At 42.2% G+C, this 23,928-nt stretch overlaps 1 protein-coding gene across 3 annotated transcripts in view; it reads left to right on the top strand.

Annotated features, from left to right (window-relative positions):
- reps2 (RALBP1 associated Eps domain containing 2) overlaps window positions 1–22,934 on the top strand; it is a 229,505-nt gene extending 206,571 nt beyond the window's left edge. For all 3 annotated transcript variants that reach the window (XM_041211190.1, XM_041211189.1, XM_041211188.1), the window contains 4 exons: window positions 9,262–9,345; window positions 14,296–14,423; window positions 15,197–15,302; window positions 21,706–22,934. In XM_041211190.1, the coding sequence (XP_041067124.1) occupies window positions 9,262–9,345; window positions 14,296–14,423; window positions 15,197–15,302; window positions 21,706–21,774 (387 nt within the window). In that variant the 3' untranslated portion in view covers window positions 21,775–22,934. The remainder of the gene's footprint in view (window positions 1–9,261; window positions 9,346–14,295; window positions 14,424–15,196; window positions 15,303–21,705) is intronic.
- The last annotated feature ends 994 nt before the right edge of the window (window positions 22,935–23,928 follow it).

Raw genomic sequence — 23,928 nt, 5'->3', positions numbered from 1 at the left:
CACCGTGGGCTCTTATCTTACTGAGCAGCCTCCTGTGCGGCACCTTGTCAAAGGCCTTCTGGAAGTCCAAGTAGATAACACCCATTGGCTCTCCTTGGAGTGGAGGAGAAGCTAAGGTGAATGCAACTAAGTTAGTTCATCATGTAAAAGGATTTTTTTTTTATTCTTTCATGGGATGTGGCCGTTGCTAGCAAGGCCAGCATTTGCCCATCCCTAATTGCCCTCGGAGGTGTGGTGAGCTGCCGCCTTAAACTGCTGCAGTAAATGAGGTGTAGGTATACACACAGTGCTGTTGAGGAGCGAATGCAGAAGCTATGAATACAGACTTTGCTTACATATTCAGAATAATAAGGCAACTCTGGAATCATAGTTCTATTTCACTGTAGACCAATTAACATCCAAAATCTGTTAGGTCCATTCATCATGAAAGTGTCTTCCATAAAATCCACTCATTGATGTGAGCAGTAGAACGGAATAAGATCAATTTTGTCAGAAATAATATATTACAATGAGTGTTCCTCAATTCCGTGCCCAAAATATATTTGTTTCCATGCACAGTGGGACTACAGCTTTCAAAGGCAGCACTGAGGATAACTTTGATCTCGTGATGGGTTTAATTTCAATTTTCTTGATGAAGCGTTTTACTTAGGCTTAGAATAACATGTTGGCAGACATGTGTTAAGGCAGCTAACTCATTGAGAGCCGTCAGTCATATAAGGAAGAATGGCCTATTATTTCCAAACCAAGGACATGTCCCAGATTTGGAAGACACTCCTGAGCGTACTATTTATTCCCACCTTTTTTTGTTTACAAGTGTCGTTAGCTCTACAGGCAGCCGGAATTTATTGGTGAGTACCACAACAGCAACGCTCACCTAGGCAGTGAAATTCCTTGGAGAGGCAACATCACCCCAGGTACGAGGAGGCACCAGACAAAAACGGCCAATAACAACCCGCACACGTACCATTAGAAGGCCTGAACCCTTTAAAGACTGTGTGTGTGTGTGTGTGTGTGTGTGTGTGTGTGTGTGTGTGTGTGTGTGTGTGTGTGTGTGTGTGTGTGTGTGTGTGTGTGTGTGTGTGTGTGTGTGTGTGTGTGTGTGTGTGTGTCTAAGGACAGACAAAAGTGGTTTAGACTAGAAATGACCAATTTCTGTACATGTGTAATGATTTTCATTGTAGACCGTGTAGGTTCCTGATTTGCAACTGCAAATAGTGTATGTAGGTTTTTTCTTCCAATGAAAAGGGGAATGTTTGGTGTGCAATGTGGCCATAGATTTGCCATAGTCATGTGACCTCTAATGTCATCCTTGGTGTATAAAAGGCTTGAGAGCAGAAGCCATTTCATCCACCACTTGGAACAGTGAGAGCGCTTTGACAGATGGAATTGAATTCTCGAAATTTCGAAAAAAAGAATAATTGTGGGATTTTTATTTTTACTTTTACATGTAGCAGCCATGTTCTACCCCCATGACATTGGTCACAGTTGATGAATAGAATTTTCTTCACGTATCAAAGATAGTGATGGAGTTGAGAGTTCGGAAACTTGAGCAGACTGCCACCCACTGGTCAAAGCCAGCAGATACATCATTAGGGCAACTGTTTACATGCAGGGTTTCCATTTCAACTTTAATCTTAAACGTCGTCTCTGTGGCATCTAAATCTCTAGATAGCTTCAGACAAACTTCTTAATTGGAGTAAACTAGTCAGAATGTAGATAGGGATATAGGAAACTTACAAATATCTCTCTTAAACACGAATAGAGCAAATTTATTCAAACAATGCCCGTAGGATTCTTGCATTTGAATTAAATGGCTCGGTTCTTCCCTTGGTACCTGTCAATGCCTGTTCTCGTCTATCAGAAAAAACCTGGACGCTTTGTGAGTTAATCTGGGGTTTAACTCCATTTAGGCAGGAACATGGGAATGGAAGTAGGTCATTCAGCCCCTCGAGCTTGTTCCTTCTCATTTAGATCGTGGCTGATCTGTATCTTCATTCCATTTACTCATAATCCTTAACACCCTTAGCTCATAAAAATCAATCAATCTCAGTTTGAAATGTCAATTGACCCTCAGCTTCAACAGCTTCTCAGGGCAAAAAAGGTTTCTGATTTCCACCGTCCTTTGTGTGAAGAAGCACTTCCTGACATGGCCCCTGAATAGCCTAACTCCAATTTTAAAATTACTTCCCCCCCCTGTTCTAGACTTCCCCACCAGTGGGAATAATTTCTCTCCATCTACCATGTCAAATCATTTAATCACCCTAAAAACCTCAATTATATCGCCTCTTAATATTCTAAACACCAGAGAATACAAGCCTAGACTGTGCACTCTGCCTCATAGCTTAACCCTTTAGGCTCTCATATCATCTGTCTTGTGACAGAAAAAGAGGCAGTAACATATTATTCCATTGACAAAAGTACTTCAAATGTGTCACAATCACCATGAATAATATTTAACACAAAAACAGAATTACCTGGAAAAACTCAGCAGGTCTGGCAGCATCGGCGGAGAAGAAAAGAGTTGACGTTTTGAGTCCTCATGACCCTTCAACAGAACTGAGTAATATTAGGAGAGGGGTGAAATATAAGCTGGTTTAAGGTGCGGGGGTGGGGGGAGGGGGGGTGGGGGGGATGCGGGTGGGGGGCGGTGCGGTGGTGGGGTGGCTGGTGTGGTTGTAGGGACAAGATTACTCAGTTCTGTTGAAGGGTCTTGAAATGTCAACTCTTTTTTTTCTCCGCCGATGCTGCCAGACCTGCTGAGTTTTTCCAGGTAATTCTGTTTTTGTTTTGGATTTCCAGCATCCGCAGTTTTTTGTTTTTATATTTATACATGAATAATATTTAAGTTGATGCAGTGTTCCATTTGAAAAATGTCATTGCTATTGAATGCATTTGTCATGTACCCAATTGGAATGTTTCCTATAGGGTTCAGAATGGCTTTGATCTCTGCCTTTCCTTTATTATTCTTTACTGGCTGGGACACATGTCGATGAAAACTGAGACCTCTGTGGACATCAGATTGGAAACTGAGCTAAGTGACAGCTGGGGAGATGGAGCTTTGGAAGGGACATCCCATTGATATCAGGAGGCTGTGGCACTTGGAGTATGCATTGGGTCCTTTCTAATTCTGCTTTGCTGCCTACCCTAAGTAACATTTTGCGACACATAACATCCAATTACAATCTCAGTGACACAAGGTTATTGGGAACCTGACTAGTCCCACCCCAGCTCTGCTCTTCAGTCAGATATAGTGCTTATTTGTAATAATTGCCAGATTAAATACTGTCGGAAGATTGTATTGCACATAGTATCTGTAGAGGGGAAACATTGCTACCATATCAGTGTGGCCTCCGTTTTCAGCCTTTGAATTATGTTCTTGAATATTGGATGTAATTAGGCTGAAAGGTAAACCGATAGGAGTCTTAGCCTTAACCTTTCCCTGGTTATTTTCAAAACAATTTCTGTGTTAACAACACACTCAAGACAATTTTGGATGAGGTTTTAACTCATTCAAAACCCATCTACTTGCAGAGTTAAAATTGGGCCCAAGTTTTCCAGTGAAACATCTGAAGCATTTACCCATGGCAGTTCCAACCATGGATTTGTCGATACTCTTTTGTTGCTGCTTCTTGAATTACTTTATTTGTTTTATGAACTCCTGTCACACTGACAATGCTGCATGTCAATGCAAGCTAATAGAACCAATCCTGCTGCCTGGGTTGCTGCTGCTTCCCGATTTTATTCCATTTTTCTTATCTCTTTTGAATTTACGGGTTCATGATGAGATGGGGATCTGTGAGCGCTCACAGCTTTCCATCACCTTGCATGAGCCTGGACAGAATTTGCTGGTTATTCACCCTATCTCTCTGAATAGTTTCCTCCCTCCCACCCCACCTCCACCCTCTTCCTAGCACCAGGACATTCTAGCACAGGATGACCCTGAATCAGATCAGCTATCCCAGCTTGCCAGCACATCGTTTTCCTTTCGCTAGTTTTACAAAGCAGACATTTTAGGTTGGCTAAAATAGATCCAGGCCTGCATGTTCTTTTTTGATTCTTTCATGGGATGTGGGTATTGCTGGCTGGGCCAGCATTTATTGCCCACCCCTAAATGCCCTTGAGAAGGTGGTGGTGAGCTTCCTGAACAGGTTCACTGCCCATGTGGTGTAGGTACACCCACAGTGCTGTTAGGAAGGGAATCCCAGGATTTTGACCCAACGACAGTGAAGGAATGGCGATATAGTTCCAAGTGTGTGTGACTTGGAGGGGAACTTGCAAGTGGTGGTGTTCCCGTGAATCTGCTACCCTTGTCCTTCTAGTTGATAAAGGTCGCAGGTTTGGAAGGTGCTGCCGAAGAAGGCCTGGTGAGTTTCTGCAGTGCATTTTGTAGATGGTGTACACTGCTGCCACTGCATCTGCAGTGGAAGGTGTGAATGTTTAAGGTAGTGGATGGAGTGCCAATAAAGCAAGCTGCTTTATCCAGGACAGTGTCAAACTCCCCAAGTGTCGTAGGAGCGGCACTCGTCCAGGCAAGTGGGGAGTATTCCATCACACTCCTGACTTGTGCCTTGTAGATGGTGGACAGGCTTTGGGGAGTCGGGAAGTGAGTTAATCGCCACAGAATTTCCAACCTTTGATCTGCTCTTGTAGCCACAGTATTTATATGGCTGGTCCAGTTCAGTTTCTGGTCAATGTTAACTCCCCAGGATGATGTTAGTTGGGGATTCAGCAATGGTAAGACTATTGAATGTATGGGGAGATGGTCAGATTCTATCTTGGAGATGGTCATTGTCTGGCACTTGTGTGGTGCGAATGTTACTTTCTACAGTGTTGTCCTAGTCTTGCTGCATATGGACATGGACAGCTTCAGTATTTGAGTATTGTCCAGTTCAGTGCAAAGACCTTCTGAGCCGTATAGTTTAGCACTATACTGAACAGTAGCCATTAGGTTATTGGTGGTGGGGGAGTTGGATCTGCCTCATGGCTTTAGTTGGGTTTATTCAAAGAAATGCCACCTTCATGAAAAACATTTGGCTGGCCTTTTTCTATCCCATTTATTTACCAGCACACGGTGCAGAAATGGTAAGACACCTTGAATTTTTCATTGCATAAAAGATGAGGCACAGTACCTTTGGTCTGACTCTCACCCTGATTATAGAGGTCTAAATGAAGGGAAATTGCCAAGGCTTTAAAAAAAAATTGAGATAAATAGACTTGAAGTGAAAACTGAAGAGACGAAGTTGTGTCGCTTTCTCTGGTAGATAATACTGCAGCTACAGAGGACTTGGTCCTTTCTGGAAGCCATAAAACCGATGTTTGTAGAGTGAGCAGACAGTGGACGGGTGTGTTTACTTTTGGCAGGTGTTTTGTTTGGGTTTCAGGAGAGTGAGAATGGTGTATTAACCTTGTTTCTATCTCCTGACAGCAGAATCATAAATTCACTATCGTACGGGTCTATGATCCTGCAAAAGGGATGAGAGTTTTAGTGACATAAACGTGGGAAACTAGATCATTGCCCCTCCTGTTATCCAATCTAAAGAAGTGGCAGATCTTGAAGTGCCTTTATATGTTTACTTTTCATCACTATGTTCAAGTATCACTTAATTATTTTATATCTAATAAATAGAGGTGAATTTGGATATTGTCCAAAAACCAATTCTGATCCCGATTTGATTGATTTTTTGATCAATCTGGATTAAATGGCTACCTTTACAAGGTTACATATCAATTCCATCTGGAAACACACTCACAGTCCAGGCTTCTAGTTGTGCTGTTGTTTTAGTATACAAAGAACCCATTAGGGTAAAATTCAGCGATATCAAGGGCAGGGTCAAGTAAGATGATCAGTGTTGTCCAAGCCTCGTACCATCAATCTCCAAAGTTTTGATTGGGAGACGAGAGCATCTGGAATAATCTGAACCAGAACGCTGACCCAGGCTAGGTCTACTCATCAATTCAGATGTCTGAAACTTTGACCTGAAGCATCTGGCCCAGCAGTAGGGTGATCCTCAGGATCAGTTGCTGCTTGAGGAAGAAGGGGTGATTATCTATGCTGAAGGTTCGAAACAGGTTCTGTGGTATTTTGATACATTTCTGAGGAGGAATGGTCATCAATAACTGGGATAACTTTGAAACAGTGATTGGTAATCTATGGTTTTACCACCAGATGGTGCACTTAGCAGATGTAGCAACATTTTCAGACAGATAAATTCATAGATCTTTAAGTGATACTTCAAACAAACCAAAGTTTAAACGGTTATTTCTATTTCACTTCTTTTTCCTATCTTTTAGATAAATGCTGTTATTTATATATATATATATATATATATATATATATATAAATTGAAATACTGTTGTGTTGACCATAGAAAGAGAGGAAATTTAAGTAAAGGGGAAAAAAGAGGTGACTCGTTACTCAAAATCAATGAGTATGAATTAGAAATGAATAATTTACAAGGGAGAAATATTAATATTAATGAGGTACTAGCAGTTTGAATACAGGATTTGACTCTGTTTGAAAAATGGCTTTCAATAGTTACTTGCTACAGGAATGAATACGGCATTGTGTGTTAGGACCCGAACGTTTGTGCCACAAGAAAGTGGGATGTGGGTCCACATTCACACAGCCCCACTTATTGAGTTCTTAATCTCCGCTGGTAGCAGCAGAAAGCAGCATCAGGCCAATGCTATGCACTTCTTTCCCCCTATCGGAGGAGAGAAATCTGAAACCATATCATTCTGCTTTGTTATGGAAGCTGGGCAGCTTGTCATCTGCCCATCCTCTCGGCCAAAGTGTGCAATGTGTGGGAGGCTTGTGAAAGTAGAGAAGTACAGCATAGCTCTGCTAAAACACAGGTCCAGATAGAGGAACCCTCTCCTGTGAGGCTCCAACCCCAGTACGTGGATTGCAGCATCCAGAAACAGCAGGGCTGATATCCCAGTTTGGCTCTATTATTATCACTCTCTCTTCCCTGACTCAGAAGATCACCAGTTAAGTCCCGCTCCGTAACCTAGGGTGGAACTTATAGTCCCGAGGGAGTTGCTATGTTGTCACCATTCAGGTGAGATGTTAAACCTACTTATTCAGGTGAAAATAAGAGATTCCACATTCCAAAAAAAATAGGCAGAGGTATTCTTCTGGTTATGATTCATTCCCCAACCAGTACCACCGAACCAATGAACTGGTCTTTGGTCAATCTGGATTAAATGACTACCTTTACAAGGTTATATATCAATTCTATCTGGAAACACACTCACAGTCCAGGCTGCTAGTTGTGCTGTTGTTTTAGTATACAAAGAACCCATTTGGCAGCTTTATTTAATTTTCAATTTTCTTCTGTCACTGGTTAAATTTAAAGTGAGTATACTTCATGGGTCATGTGACTGCTTCACAATTTGTTTTGAGGTCAACAAAATAGAGGCAAGCGGTTCTTTCATCTCGAAGCTCTCTGTAGGGCTGTGGTGTGTGCGGACTAATAACAGTGACTATACTTCAAAACTCACTTGTTGGCAGTGAAGCTTTATGGGACATCAGCAAATGTGAAAGACGCTATATAAATGAAACTTATTTCTTTCCTCCTCCTTCCTGGGAGCCTTGAAATGAAGGTGACTGTTTCATACACATAGGGGTCAGACTTTCAATGTGGAGTTAACGACCCAACAGCCAGAGGAAATCCAGGTCCTGACCCTGCGCTCAAGCTGCGATTGCGCTTCTGACACAATCTTCAGGTTCAAATGGCCTAATTGGCCAGGACACGAGCTTAGCACCCAATTAAAGGCAATGAGCACTTTCAGGAGACAGGGGCTGGCTGCCTTGTGTTAGTGGCAACAGCAGGGAGCAGCCATGTTGGGGGCTGTCACTGCCTTGCTGATTTGAGCAGCCAGCTCCTCAGAAGGTCAAGGGTTCGAATAAGGCGGACTACCTTAAATCTTTGAAAATTTCATTCCCTTCTGGACAGGCCCCTTAATGAGCTCCTTAAGGAGTTTAATGGAAGAAAGGTGCCTTCTCTGCTCCCTCTCTGCCGCTGGCCCATTGAAAATTTGAAACTGTGCCGGAAGCATCAGGATGCCAACACGAGCTGGGGGAGCGCGATTTTCAAATCCCACCCATGCCAGGTCCTAACCCTGCAGCCCTTTAAAAATCCTGGTCATAATCTCTGAAATTGTTTGGCCATCTGAATTATTTTTCTTGCTCTATTTTTTACTCTCTCATCCTGAGTGGGTTGGATCATTTTGGAGATTTTCAGCTACATCCACCAACACCACCACCACAACTTGTATTTATATAATGTCCTCAACATCATAAAACACCCCAAGGCATTTCCTAGGAGTGTTATCAAACAAAGTATGACATCAAGCCACATAAGATGTTAGGTCTGTCCGCAAGCATGACCCAGACCTCCCTGCCGCTTGCCATTTCAACACCCAACCCTGCTTTCATGCTCACATGTCCGTCCTTTGCCTGCTGCAATGTTCCAGTGAAGCTCAACCCAAACTGGAGGAACAGCACCTCATCTTCCGACTAGGCACTTTACAGCCTTCCGGACTGAATATTGAGTTCAACAATTTCAGATCATGAACTCTCTCCTCCATCCCCACCCCCTTTCCGATCTTCCTTTTTCCAATAATTATTAATTTTTTTTACAACTATTTTTTTTTCTTTTCCCTCCTATTTTTAAATTTATTTCGATCTCTTGTTTCATCTCCACCTTTTAGCCCATTTCGATCCCTTCCCCCCCACCCCACCCACACTAGGGCCATCTGCCACTTGCTTGCTTCCCTTAATGTCCCCGTTAGCACGTCCTTTAGATAATATCACCACCATCAACACCCCTTGGTCCTTTTGTCTATGACATCTTTGGCAGTCTCTTCTTGGCCTCCACCTATCACTGGCCCTCTATCGAGCTCTCCTGTCCCACCCCCTTCTACTAGCTTATATTTCATCTCATTTCTATATGTCTTAGTTCTGATGAAGGGTCATACGGACTTGAAACTTCAACTGTATCCCTCTCTGCAGATGCTGTCAGATCTGCTGAGTTTTTCCAGGTATTTTTGTTTTTGTTCTAGATTTCCAGCATCCGCAGTATTTTGCTTTTATCTAAGATGATAAGGTCAGTTGATTAAAGGCTTGGTCAAAGAGCCTTCAGTATGTGCAGTGGTGAAGCATTTCTCATCTAATCTTAAACCAGACAGCCTAAGACAAACTAATCCAGAGCCTGTTGCTGTGTGGATTATTTCATCGATGTGCGATTGATTTTGCAGGCCGACAAAGGATCACTAACTGATCTATCCTCTCAGGCGAAGAAACCAAGTAATCCTGGGGAAGAAAATAGCTGTTCAATTAAGGTTAGTTTGTAATGTGTTTAGAAGCTTTATCGGATTTTAGTAAGTGAGATTTTTGATTTCTTTTGTTCCTGGTTAAAGTTCAAAGGAGTGTGTTTCATGGTTCATGTACCTGGTTCACCATTAGCCATGAAACCACCTAAAAAAGAGATAGGAGGTCCTTTTGCATATGAGGAAACGACCCCACATGAAGTTGTTGTCTAGAGACTCTATCAAGGCCCAGATGGGCTGTATACATATTGGGGCTGGATTGTGTCTGTTTAATAATTTCTGGGTTTGAGGACTAGATATATTCAATATAGCATTGTAGTGTGCTCTGTTGTCTTTGTCACTGCTTTACCTATTATGTTTCATAGTAGAAATTATTTATTTTATCCTTTTCCAAAGCTTATGGCTCAAGATATGGGATAAACATTTCTACTCCACTTTTCTCATTCCATTACTTTGTTATTGAACATAAAACGTACAACCTGGCTCATTAGAACTGAGGCGGTGCTAAGGTATGAGGAAAATGTCTGAATGTAAAACCAAAAAGGTAGAGTATGGGGAGGCAGTGGCATAGTGGTATTGTCACTGGGCTGGTATTGCAGAGACCCAGGGTAATGTTCTGGGGACCTGGGTTCAAATCCCACCATGGCAGCTGTTAGAATCTGGAATGAAAAGTCTGACGATGACCGCAACCATTGCCGATTGTTGTAAAAACCCACCTGAAAATCTGCTGTCCTTACCTGGTCTGGCCTACATGTGGCTCCCGACCCACAACAATGTGGCTGACTCTTAACTGCCCTCTGAACAAGGGCAATTAGGGATGGGCAATAAATGCCGGCCTAGCCAGAGACACCCACATCCCAGGAACAAATTTTAGAATTTAATTGGGTTGAAGGGAGGGTCATGGATCCTAGCAAAAAGCAGGCAGTGACTGAACTGGTTTACATGCTTTTCAGTCAATGAGGAAACAATCAGGTTGGGGTTAAATTGAGCTGCCACTTTGCTATCACCCGTTTTGTGCTATTGCTCATGTTGAGTTTGTACTACATAATGAGGCTTTGAAGCCTAGCTCACTGAGGCTGTGAACTATTTGATTAAGTATGAGTCTGTGTCAACTCTTTGTGCTATCTCTCTGCCTGCTCCCTGTATCATTCAAGTTTTTTATCTTCAAGAACATATATTCTCCCATGGAAACTGTTACAGATTCTTCTTCCAGCACTGCTTCTTTTTGATCAGGTATTACATGACCTAACAGTCCTCCATAGCAGGAAGCCGAGGAGGGGGTGGCATGGAGGGATTCTCCTTACGTTCTCGTTTTTACTTTTTGTGAGGACCTTCTATGAATCGGAGAGTGATGCAGCACAGAAGGAGAGAGAGTGATGCAGCACAGAAGGAGAGAGAGTGATGCAGCACAGAAGGAGAGAGAGTGATGCAGCACAGAAGGAGAGAGAGTGATGCAGCACAGAAGGAGACCATCCAGCCCATCATGCCTGTGCCAGCTCATTGAAAGAGCTATGCAATTAGTCCCCTGCTCTTTCCCCATATTCCTGCAATATTTTCTCCTTCATGTTTATCCAATTCTGTTTTGAAGTTATTATTGAATGAGCTTCCACCACCATTTCAAGCAGTGCAATCTAGATCTTATAGACTCACATTTTTTAAAAAAAAAAGTTTCCTCATGTCACCTCTGACCCTTTAGTCAATCACCTTAACTCTGTGTCCACTAGTTACTGACCTTTCTGTGACTGGAAACAGTTTCTTCCCTATTTAGCCTCTCAAAGCCATTCATAATTTTGAACGCCTTTATACACCATCTCTTAGCCTCCTCTGCTGTAAGAACATACCCAGCTTCTCCTGTCTCTCCACATAGGCCAGAATTTTACGGTCCCATTTTGGTGAGTATGGGGCTGTAAAATGCAGTGAGCCATCCGAACTCCATTGACTCGGGTGGGAATGTAAAATCCTGCTGCCATGGAATTCCGTGCGTAATTGAAGGCCCTCATCCCTAGTAACATTCAAGTGAATCTCTTCTGCGCCTTCTCTAAGACCTTGACATCCTTCTTAAAGGATTCTGGGTGCCCAGAATTGAACACTCTACTTCAGCTGAGGCCTTAACAAGTGTTTTGTAAGAGTAACTAGTCAGTCTATTTCCTCCTGAAACCTATTACTCAGTGTTACGAGATTCCTGAGTTTCAAATCATTTTCAAGCTTTGAAATTATGCCCTGAATACCCAGGTCCAAGTCGTTAATATATACGTGGACCTTGTACTGACCCCTTGGGAATACTACTCTACACTTCCCTCTAGTCACCACTACTCTCTGCTTTCTGTCTCTTAGCCAATTTTGTATCCGTCCTGCCACTGCCTCTTTAATCCCAGGGGCTTTAATTTTGCTAACAAGTTGATTATGTGGTACTTTGTCAAATGGCTTTTGAAGCTCCACATACAAATCAACCGCACTAATGAAATTAATACTCTTCGTTACTTCATCAAAGACCTCTGTCAGGTTAAATTTTGTGCTGACTTGCGTTTATGAGCCCACACTTATCCAAATGCCAATTAATTGTGTCCCAGATCAATGCCTATAAAAGTTTCCCCATCACTACCGTTAGCCTGACTATCCTGTAGTTGCTGGGTTTATGTCCTCCAGTCGCTCACTCTTCAAAGGAATTTTCCTCATCAAAATCCTTTGATTCCCAGTGGAAAACCCCTGTCAAACCTCCTCTTGGTCTCTGCTCTGATGAAAAGACGATGGTAACTTTGAAGGTGGGAAGGCACAATTCCTGGACAAAAGATGTTTGCACTGGTACTGGGGAAAGGTCACTGAGTAACCAAAAGCTAGATTAGCAGAGGTACTAGTGAAGCTGGAAAGGAGTCTGACGTATGTAAGAGTCCCCGAATTAAATAACTAAGAAATTCAAGTAAGTATCATTTCTGTTTGTCTGAGAAGGAGCGTACATTCTCCTCCTGTCAAGACAGACTCAGATTTTATGGTCAGCGGTGCACTGGCGGTACTCACCACTGACATTAAAGAAAGATGCCCACAAAGATCTATCTCTGTGCATGGATTTCCCCTTTCCCAATATTAATTGGAATCTGGCACTAAGTCAGGAGGATCTCCAGATATCCAGCAACAGTGATGTCATCAAACAGGGTAAGCAATCAATCACAGTGAAGCATTCTCACAAACAGTAAAGCAGGAAGCAAGATGCACTGATTGTCCTTCACTTTTTACAAATTTTAGAGAGAATGAAATGAAGATTGAGCCATTTTCATTAGAAGCTGAAATATCATCATTTGTTTTTAAGGAATGATATTTATTACATTAAAATATTATGGAATATTTATGAAATTTCAGGGCTGCTCAGCAGTAGTTATGACTTAGTATGCCTTTAAAAACCCAGTTACTTCTCATTAGCAAGGCATACATTTTCCAGAGAGTTTAACAACGATATTATACTGTAAAAGGGAAAATTCCTGTCAGCTTAGTGATTTCTAAAGGTTGTCATCTGCAGGAACTTCAGCACATCCTCTGGAGGAGCAAGACTCAGTAACAGCAACTTCTCTATCTCTATGCTATACTGCACATGAGTAGAGATAGAGAAGTTGCTGTTAGTTTCAATAGCAAATGCTGGCAGCTTCACTGTCATTGCAACTTCAAAACCCTGGCTATTACCATCACGTTCGTTATAAGAGATCAGCCAGGTAATGCTGCATAGCTTACCAGCGCAGGCCAATGGCAACCTTTCTGCTGCTTGTCTCGCATGGATCACCTTACTGATCAGGGTTTTGACTTGAAGGGTAATCTGGAGGCAAGTGGAAGGAATTGTCATTGGGCACGTTATCTTGGAACTAACAAGCCAAAGCAAACCCTCAGCCACTTATCTGTTGTTAGGTTATTGAAGGCAACGACTTTAAATCCTTGTTGGGAGAACAGGAACCAAGAACTCCTCTGCAAAAGGTGTGAGGCGCATTTCACCAGAAAATGTGTGAGTGCATTTCCATAGTCCTCCTGACCACAGCAAGGGCACAGAAAATGTCCATTAAATGGTGACCCCGGCAACTATACGTCTCCCAGCAGCCCAGTCAAAGAGCCCACCAAACCCTGAACCTGTAGCCACCAATTAACTCTTCCAGGAGATGTCTCCTCAGGATTGAGAATTCCCATTTCAGCTATATGATGGGCCTTTGCTTTGGAGCTACAGTTGTGGTTAGTTCATTGACTCCCTCAGTGAGTGGGTTTGGGTACAGGCTGTGATGGTGTAAGTTGCACATCTGGAAACCCCCAAGAGAGAACTTGCATTTAAGAGACATCTTCCACATCCTCAGGAAATCCTTAAGTGTATGCACAGCTAATGAAGTACTTTTGAATTATAGTCAATGTTCTATTGATAGAGGTGCATCGACCATTTCGCATGCAGAAAACTCTCTCAAACAGGAAAGTGATGATGGCAGGATAATCTGTTTTAGTGCTTGAGAACTTCACAGAATCTTAATGGCACAGGAGTTGGCTGGTATCGGTTGAGGGCTAAGTATTGGCCAGGACCCTGGAGAGAGCTCCCCTGTTCCTCTTTGAAATTGTGGCATGAAATCTTTGATGCTTACCTGAGAGGGTAAGGCAGGGGCCTCAGTTTAACACCCCATTCGAAAGACATGTCACCTCCGACATTGTAGAACACCTTCAGTACGGCACTGAAGTATCAGCTAGATCATGTGCCTATGTCCCCAGAATGGGACTTAAACCAACAGCCTTCTGATTTGGAAACAAGAATGCGGCCAAATGAGCCATGGCTGAGATCTAAAAGGCCAAATGAGTCTTTCTCACTCCATATTCACTTCTGTTCTTCCATGTGCTGTTTTTGATGTCGAGTAGGGAGGGGGTGGGGTTAAGGAAAATAAAATAATGTACCAAGTAGTGAGGGGAGAATTAACAACAAAATGTCTTTGTTTCTTTCTTTCAACAAAGGACATGAAACCTCGCCAGCCTCCATTAAAACCTCTTCGTAGAAAACATCGACTAGAAAGCCAGGAACAGCTACCGCGACTAAATGCAACTTCTGCACCAGATGCTAAACTACACCAGCAACTGCAAAAGTAATATCTGTGCTTCCTTTAATCTGCAATAATTTAGATCTTTTATGTAATCTTAGTGCACAACGTTTAGGATTTTTTGCTGTAACCTCCATTCTATTTCGGTAAAGGAGCTCCAAGTAAATGGAAAACATTTAAATTCCTATGTACAACATGCATCACAAAGAAGTGGGCACTGTGTTGCACAGGGACTCACGTCCTACAGGAGCCAAAGGTCACCGGCGAAAGCAGAGTTATGTGGCCTTAGACTTGCTGTGTCTGCATACTGTGCGTTGATAAGAAATCTCTTTTCAAACCCTGCTTTATCAGTAGTGAAAGAAGTGCACAAAAAATGGATTCGTTATTGACAGAAAGGTACAGGATAAATCCACCATTCAGTGGCGAGTGCTAGTCCTCAACTCTGCTTGACCTCAGATTAATATCAGCAGAGTCCACCAGTCGTATTGTGTGTTAGATATTAATCCTCACCCGCACAGTCATGCAAAAACATAACCCTGGATCAGCGGGAAAAGGATCTCTTGTGACATAAATAGTCATCGATGGGTGAAGGGAGGGGTTGGGGGGAAGAGAGCAAAAGTCCTTACCAACCACATATTGTCCAGGAATTCAGCAAGCTCGAAAATCACAAATTGAAACCACACTTCGCAGAGGTTACCTGTTGAAAGTCCCCATAACTGACTTTCTTTGTCAGTCACTGAAATATTAAACTGAAGGTTATTGTACACCTAACTTTTTTGCTATATTTTAAAAGTTAACTTCTATTTTTCTTGTTATAGAATGCCATCCAAGCAGAAAAAAGCCATTCAGACAGCGGTCCGCAAAAACAAGGAGGCCAATATGATTCTGCTCAGGTTGAATGGCGAGCTGCAGCAACAGTTCAAAGTAAGACTCCCGCATTGAGCTAGAGAAGCAATATCACCAGAATTTGATTCTATAGTTGCTTAAAAAGAGAGGTCCCTTTTTCACAAGATGTCCAGTTCCACCTTTTTAATATAAAAGCAAAATACTGCGGATGCTGGAAATCTAAAACAAAAACAAAAATACCTGGAAAAACTCAGCAGGTCTGACAGCATCTGTGGAGAGGGATACAGTTGATGTTTTGAGTCTGTATGACCCTTCAGAATGGTTCTGATGAAGGGTACTAATCTTCTGTGTGCCTTGGTGGACCTTTTTCATTAAAGGATGGCTGGTTCCTCTCAGTCCTTTTTAATGGATCAACCCTGGGGACAGAAAGCAACAAAACTGAATGGATTTAAAAAAAAAAACAAATGAATGATTCTTCATTACTAATAGCTTTGTGCTTGTCCGGGGTTTGTTAACCTTTGGTGAAGTATTTCAATCTAGATGGAGGTTCAGCTGCCAGCTCCACAGATTGGAGGAACAGGGATAATGGCCCAAATCTTCCAGTCTGTGGATCGTAGGACCCTGGACATACAACAAAAGAAGTGTGTCAGGACCCTGTGGAAGTCCTGACGCACAAAACTACGTTGGAATTGCCCAGGAAGCTTAAATTTCCGATGGGCAATACCACCACTGCCCTTGACCCTGCAGTGCAGTGTCTGTCAGGGGACTCAATCAGAGTGGAGTATAGTCGGTGGGGAGAGAGGACAAGCTGCCTTTTTGCAGGTGGGTGAATGAGGGTGGTTACCCGATTCTCTCCCAGCGCCACCCCACTACCCTCAATTATCCAATTACAACCCCTCCCACCACACCCAACCAGACTTGACTACCACTCAATCAACCCCTGACTGGACCAGACTAGTCCCCCAACCAAAGGGCAATTTAGAAGTGACAAGGGTCTTTTGCAACTTTCAATGGCTTCATTAGTAAACAAGGGAAGGTTATTAAATTTTATTTGACCCAAGAGTAGAGGCAATAGGAAAACATGAAAGATTTTTATATTTTGGAAAAGTTCAAAGAAATGTTTGAGAACAAAAATTCAGGATGAAAGAGAAAAAAAATATTTAAGGAAAAAATGTTGGTTGTGTTGGCTGTGTGGCGGAGGTACCCTGAGATCAGCTCTGTGCTTAAAAAAAGGTGTAAATTTGAAGCAGCCATCCAGTTTCAAGCCAAAAAAGTTTCTTTATTTTGAGAACACAGTCTGTTTCTGAGTTTCTTTCTGGGATTTCCACAGCAGAGTGGAAGAGAGGAAGAAGTTATGTGGTATACCTTTTGCTAAAGTGACAGCAGCTTTTCCTTGGGTAATACTGGATTTTTATAGTTTAAAAATCTATAAGGGAGCTGTTTCCAGGTAGTTTAGTTGTGTGTTCTGAGCAAGTGGGTTTTTTGGGGGAATTTATTACAAGACTGTTTTAACTTGGTAATTTTAATCTTCTGTGCTTAAGTCTTTTTTCTTCTTGTTAACAAATCTTTTAATTTTAAGATCCTAAAAGTGTTGCTGGGATTCTATACTTCTGGGATAAGTAGTTTTTCCCCTCGTTTTCAAAATACAAAAAAAAGTGCTATGATCAGCAAGACAAGTTTCTCTCTGAGATTTGGCTTGCTCAGCGAATAACATTACGTGCAGTTGTAACACAGCGGTACTAGATGGTTACCCAGGAAATGTTAGGTTAAAAGTAACACCTGGGTAACTCCACTACGCACTCCCCCCCACCACCACCCACCACCCCAACCAATCACCAACTGGACCTGACTATCCTCCGACCACCTGACTCTCCCCCAACACCATCCCCACCCCCACCCCTGATTACACAACTAAACTAAACCACCCCCGCCCCCCCACACACGACCACCCGACTAACCCCTGACTGGACTACACTACCCACCCAACCACCTGACTGCACCTCCCCACCCCCGACTGCCTGACAACTACCTCCAACCGGCTCAGTCCAAACCCTCCTCCCCCTCCAACTAGATCAGTCTTACCACCCGACTAATCCCTGACCAGACCAGACTACCACCCAACTGACCCCGACCAGACCAGACCACATCCTGACCAGCCGACTACACTCTCCCACTCGTTCGCCCGCCCACTTGCTCACCCGCTCGTTCACGCACTCGCTCACTCACACTCACCTTACCTGAATACTGCAACCATAATTGTAAAGAAGGGGCCTGTCCTCTCTTCCCCTGACTCTGCTCCGCTCTGATGGAGCGCCCTGGCAGACACTGCACTGCACATTGCTGTGACAGCTGGGAGTGGAAGGTCCCAAAAGACTTGCACAGCAACATCAGAATGGGAGCAGCGATGTGTGCAATGTTACTGCTGAACGGTAGTTTCAGGCCATTTTTTCCTCACTCTGATGTAGCACTCCCTCTGTGCTGTACGGGACTGTCCGATTATGCATTCAACTCTCTGGAGTGGGGCTTGAACCCACGACCTGACTTGAAGGCAAGAGTGCAACTGACGGCTAATACCTGTTGTGTGTGTTACAGTATCAAATATTTAACCAATGTCGCTAGACTATACCAACAAATTACTTCTCAGAACGTTTAACAGAGACAAAAAGAAAATATGCTTGATGTTGGAAATATAAATACAAACAGAAAAAGATAAAAATACTAAGGTCTGGCAACATCTATGGAGAGAGAAACAGTTAACATTTCATGTTGATAATCCTTCATCAGAACTGGAAAAATTAAAGATATAACGAGTTTTAAGCAAGTACAGAACAAGTAAAAGACAGGGAGGGGAGGAAAGAACAAAAGGGAATATCTGTAATTGGTTAAAAGGCAGATAATGAAGCAATCTGTGCGCAAATGCAGGAAGACCTAGACAATGTTCAAATTTAGTCTGAAAGGTAGAAGTTACATTAATGCTACACAAGTGCCAGGCACCGATTATCTCCAAATGAGAGAGAGAGTCTAGTCATCTCCCGTTGATATTTAGTCACGTTACCATCATCAAACACCCCACAACCAACATCCTGGGAGTCACCATTGACCACAAATTTTAACTGGACCAGCCAAATAAATATGATGGCTATAAGAGCAGCACAGAAGCTGGTTATTGAACAGTGAATGACTTGCCTCTTAACTGAACAAACTCTTTCCATTATTTACAAGGCACAAATCAGAATTGTGATGGAATATTCTCACTTGCCTCGATAAGTGTGACTCCAACAAAACTCCAGAAGCTCAGCAGCATGCAAAACAAAGCAGCAAGCTAAACCAGCACCCCATCTACCACCTTAAACATTCACTCCCTCCACCCCTGATGCGTAGTGTGTATGATCTACATGATGCACTGCAGCAACTCACCAAGGCTCCTTCAACAGAACCTTCCAAACCCATGACTTCCCCACCTAGAAGTACAAGGGCAGCAGATGTATGGAAACACCACCACTTGCAAGTTCCCCTCCAAACCGCACACCATCCTGACTTGGAAATATATTGCAGTTCCTTCACTGTCTCTGAGTCAAAACCTGGAACTTCCTGTCCAGCACCACTGTGGCTGTGCCTACAGCAAAGTGCAGTGGTTCACACTGGGGGCTCACCACCACTTTCTCATGGGCGATTAGGGATGGGCAGTAAATGCTAGCCTTGCCAGCAATGCCCACATTCATTTTTTTTTTAAATAATAAAAGGGATGATAGGGATATTTGAGGTGAGTTCACAGCTTGTGGACTGCATGACAAATAGTTGAATACACTCACTTGGATCAAGACACCGATTTACTGACACCCAGAGGCAGCATGAGCAGCAGGTACATCAGTCTTCAGTGAGCTCTAGCATGATGCATATAGCATGTAAACCACACAGACAGCAAATCAGTCATCTTAAACCAGAGAAGGCTAGTGGGAAAAACCTTCTGAGGTCTGATTTCAGGTGCTGTGCTCTGGCAGTGCTGTATGTCTCTCTTCATCGTGGAAGAATGATCCATATTGTGGTTGTTCGAGGAGGAGGCCCACCATTGCCGTATTTTGTAAACAAAATGAGAGGAAGAAGGTTCAAGTTCTCAGAACTAACATCCCCTCACTTTAAGGGAGCAGTTCACTCTGTGCCATTAAGCAGCTCTGTTGGCTTTGATTCTTGTTAGAGTTAAATTACATCTTGGACAGAATATGAAATGAGGTCATGCCCTTTTAAAATAGAAATTGGTTACAGTATAACCAAAGCTGTTGTGATGTATTAATTCTGTAGTAAGAAGCTAATAATAGTTGTATCGTGGTAACATGTTCCGGATGAGTCACTGCAGTTCGTGGGGTTGGTTGAGAGATTTAGGAGGTCTCATCAATAAACTGACTTTTTTTAAAAGAAAAGTTTACCGTCTGATTGTCTCTGACATTTGTTACTAGGTTTGGAGAACAACAATAATAATGTTAATTGAAATGAGTCATCTCTTCTCAGCATGCCCTAGCCTTTGCTACTTGCATGGGTTTTATATAACCGTGCCATTAGATATTTCCTGATAATGTAATAATTCGATATACCTGAGGGGGTCTGTTCAGTCAGACCAGTGCTATCCCAGCTTCTGACGCATCACCTATATGGTATTAGTATCTGTACAACCAAGTCAATCACCATCCACCTTTAGCAAGAGAAAAAGGTGACATTTGTCAAAACTTTTCAAAATAACTTTTACAGAATCAGAAGCTGCAAGCGCCATTGCACCAGTGATCAGCTTTAAGCAGAATGCCAGGACCCACTGCCCATGATGAAGATATTTACTAAGTGATCTTCTGCACTGTACAAGCTGTAGTCAGTCTTGAAAGGGATTTTTATTTATGGGAATGTCTAGGAGCATGCTCCACCTAAAAATAATTAGATATTTGATACCTTTTTGGGCATTTCCCTACATGTTAGATTGTTTTTCGGGGGGGGGCGGGGGTTAGAGGCTAGAAGTATCATTGGGCATTTGTTCTCATTTTTATATTGGCATTAGGAATTCCATTGCCTCCACTGGCGGGAGGGTGTCATTATAGCATGGCAAAGTTACAGAGGTAGCGACCCTTGCAAATGTAAATTTAGGAATTTACAATGCCAAACTTGTCAGGAATTAACAAGCATATAGCTTTTAATATCCAGTAAATATTTTATGGTGTATTTACTTTTTAATAAAGAAAGAACATAACTCCATTAAGTGGGACAAAGAACTAGAATGTTGGTTATCCATTGATGGGTAATCTATTAACAAAATAATATGTTTGTTTCTTAACTCTTTCTTGGAGTTTTACTATTATGTTTCTTTAACCTAGAAGAATGGTTGGCAACCTTAATAACAAGAAGAGCCACTTTTTAAATTTAGTTAGAAACACAATATCTTAAGAGCTGCAGTGCTGTTGCTCCTGCAAATAATAATGAAAAAACGGTCAAGACAAGTTTGACCAACGTGTCAAAGATTTTTGCAAAAGAAGTTGGTAATTGTACTTGTGAGAAAGTATTGTTCAATGTTGTTAAAAGTTTTAAAAAAAAACACAAGCCACTTAATTACCATCAAAATGGGTTCAATCACCAACATCGAGAATAGGGTTGCCAACTGTGATTAAATGTATTCCTGCTCACATGATTTGCCCCACACTGCAGCCATGAGTTAGCCAACACATCTGTCCTTGTGATGCACTGCCTTCTTACACCAATTGGAAAGCAGGAATGTTCATTACCCAATTGTATGATGCTTGACTGTCAGCCAAACAGCCTCCCCCCCACCACCCCCCCCACCCCCCACCCCCCCGCCCCCCCCCCCCCCCCCCCCCCCCCACCCCCCACCCCGGCTCCTCATTTTCAATATTTCTATTTCTGGTAAAGAGAAATGTTCAAAAAAATTTTTTTTAAATAACTATTCTTTTTAATGCACCTGTGGATTTTTTTCCCCCCCTCCAGGATTTCACACAGCAGTATCCTGGAGATTGATCTTCAATTCCTGGAGACTCCAGGCCAATCCTGGAAGGCTGGCAGCCCTAGTTGGGGAGCTGCACATTAATCCTTAATGAGCCATATGTGGCTGCAGAGCCCTGGATTAGGAATGCAGTATTGAGGCAAATTTTGCATAATATTTTTTTGACTGTTATTTTAACACTTTCAAAACAGCATCCAACTCCACTGCTTTTTATCATTTGGAATTTTATTGGGTGGTCATTATTTCTAAGCAACAAAAATGGTAGTGATGACATTGTGTGCTTTTTGGGATAAGGACCTTCGCCTCCAAAAGCAAGGTATTTATGTACTCCATATACCCATCAATACACACCTCTGTAAACACAATGCTTCAACTTCATGCTGCCTCCAAAAAGTTTGAAAGGATAATATACATTGCTGCTTTAGAATATTTATTGTATGAAATAAACACAAAATTACATGTGATACAAACACTGATCTCTTTCAGGAAGTTCGCAAAGAGCGGATTGCACTGGAATCTCAGCTGGAGCACCTTCGACCAGTCCCCCACACGTGACTTCTTCGCCTTCCAGCTGGAGAAGGATATGGGAACTCAGAAACTCAATTACGTGGACAGTTGTACAGACTAAAACTCTGGATGGGTACTGGGCAAGTGTAAGCACAATACGGACCACTGTGACACAATGACCCCTCTGAGTGCCGTCAATTTAAAGCAACCTGTTTGAGCACAGAAGCAGAAAAATTTACCCAAGGCAATCAGGAACATTTGCATTTTCAAATGATCTTTGAAAATGGTCAGTTGCTTGAAGTACAATTTGTCCAGGCTATCTTGTGTAACAAGTAATAGAGCAAATCTTTTTTATGTGTTGCTAATGATTTAATTTCAAAACGCAATCCATGTTGCTAGTCTCTCTTACATGCATGTCCAAAAGGCTCATAAGCTGAAAGGAGGAAAAATGGAGCAATCCAAGATTTTGTTGAAGATCTTTCTAACATTTGCAGTACTTTGCCAAATAACACAATAACTTCAGATCTATAAAATGTGCTAATGCTTTCTTCCCCCCACCACCGCCCCAGCAATTGTTGTACTTCATGAAATGCTTACAGTCATTTTCTTTTTGAAATTAGCTATGGGGAATTGTGCAAAAAGTACACTTTTTCTAAGGAAATTTATGATGAAGATAATATCAGCACTAAAATTGGTACTTTCTCTTTGGTCAAAAGTGCTGCATATGTTTTATATTTCCATAAATTTTAGTTTTCTTTAGGTGGTGAAGTATTCGGATTTTGAGCAGCTGCACACTATCTGAAATGATGGGGATCTTGTCAGGATAGTTTAAAGCTCTGCTACACATATGTGGACCTGTGATGATTGTGACAAAGTAGCAAAAGGATTTCATGTAATGAGGGAGAAACCTTTTCTTGGAATAGCATGCTTGTACTCAGTTCAACTACCTGATGTGTACATCCATTCGGGCACAATGATTCTCATGATGACTGTCACTTTTATACATGTCTTTTTCATACGTGTGCTTTGTATTTATGTGCAATATTTTTATTCTGAATTATACATCGTATAGAATAGCTATTTAAATAGAGGTGTTGGGGATTGTAGGATTTAAATATTTTCTCCTGAGTAGCAGCTTATGCCACTCCTTGATAAACGACTTCAGAGTTGGTAGTACTCTGAAATAAATCTGCAAGAGTTTCTAAAAACTGTCGCATACCTGCTTGTATTTTATAGGTGGCATTTTTAACAGTCCCTGTGAACACCCAGGTTCCAGAGCTCTGCTCCTGTTCTGGAACACTTCCGCCACAAGTTCAGCAGAAGCCCACTGGAGTGGCTGCAACCCCAGCCAAGCAACCTAGATGTGTCTGGTCCCAAAGGCGTTTGGATCCGGAAACATTTGGAGGCGAGACGAGTCTATTCAGCCTCACAAATATCAACTGAGAAACCTCAATCTTATTGGGTGGGGGGCAAGATGATGCTCCAATTGAGTCATGTTTTGCTTAGGACAGAGATCAGTGAAAGAACTGGGTTACCTCCTCTCTAAGTAGGTATAGGAAATTCTCACTAATTTGCAAATCTAACATTAGTGCAAAGTTCTTCCCCAAACTGAATGCATCAGATACGTTTATTTAAATCTTGTACTTCCAAGATGTAGACTAACAAATGTGTAGCAATGTGCTTAAAGACAGAGAGGGATGTTGTGGTTCAGTGCTTTACCGTTGCAATTTTTGGTGGAACTGTTTGAAACCTCAGTGTGTGGTTGCCTCGAGGCACACTGCAGTAATTTAGTATTCCAGTAGAACATATTCTACAGTATTATTTCACGATAAGCTAAGGCTAATGTTCAGAAGTTGAATCACCATATTTGGTTATGATCATGTATTAACATGGGGCTCTGGGCATTGACAGCCAGTGGGCGACACAAAGGGACTTCAAATGGATAGTCCATGACATCATCTGAGCCCTTGTTAAGAGATTGCTGCCTTGCACTTACAACCAGACAGCCATTGTTCTCTGTTTTATTTGAACAGTCGTTCAATCACTCGTGTAGTTATTATACATCTAGTGTTTCATCCACCCCTATCTGGCAATCTGCATACTTTCCCATAAAGTATTGAAGGAGTAGACTGCCTGCTTTGTGCTGCTGTTACATTCAGTTTCATAATAAATCCACTGTAACAGATTGAGAAGCACTTGGTG

The sequence above is a fragment of the Carcharodon carcharias genome, chromosome 18 (assembly GCF_017639515.1).
Source record: "Carcharodon carcharias isolate sCarCar2 chromosome 18, sCarCar2.pri, whole genome shotgun sequence".
Taxonomy (NCBI): domain Eukaryota; kingdom Metazoa; phylum Chordata; class Chondrichthyes; order Lamniformes; family Lamnidae; genus Carcharodon; species Carcharodon carcharias.
The sequence above is the reverse complement of the archived record's forward strand: the minus strand, read 5'-3'. Positions and strand labels throughout refer to the sequence as shown.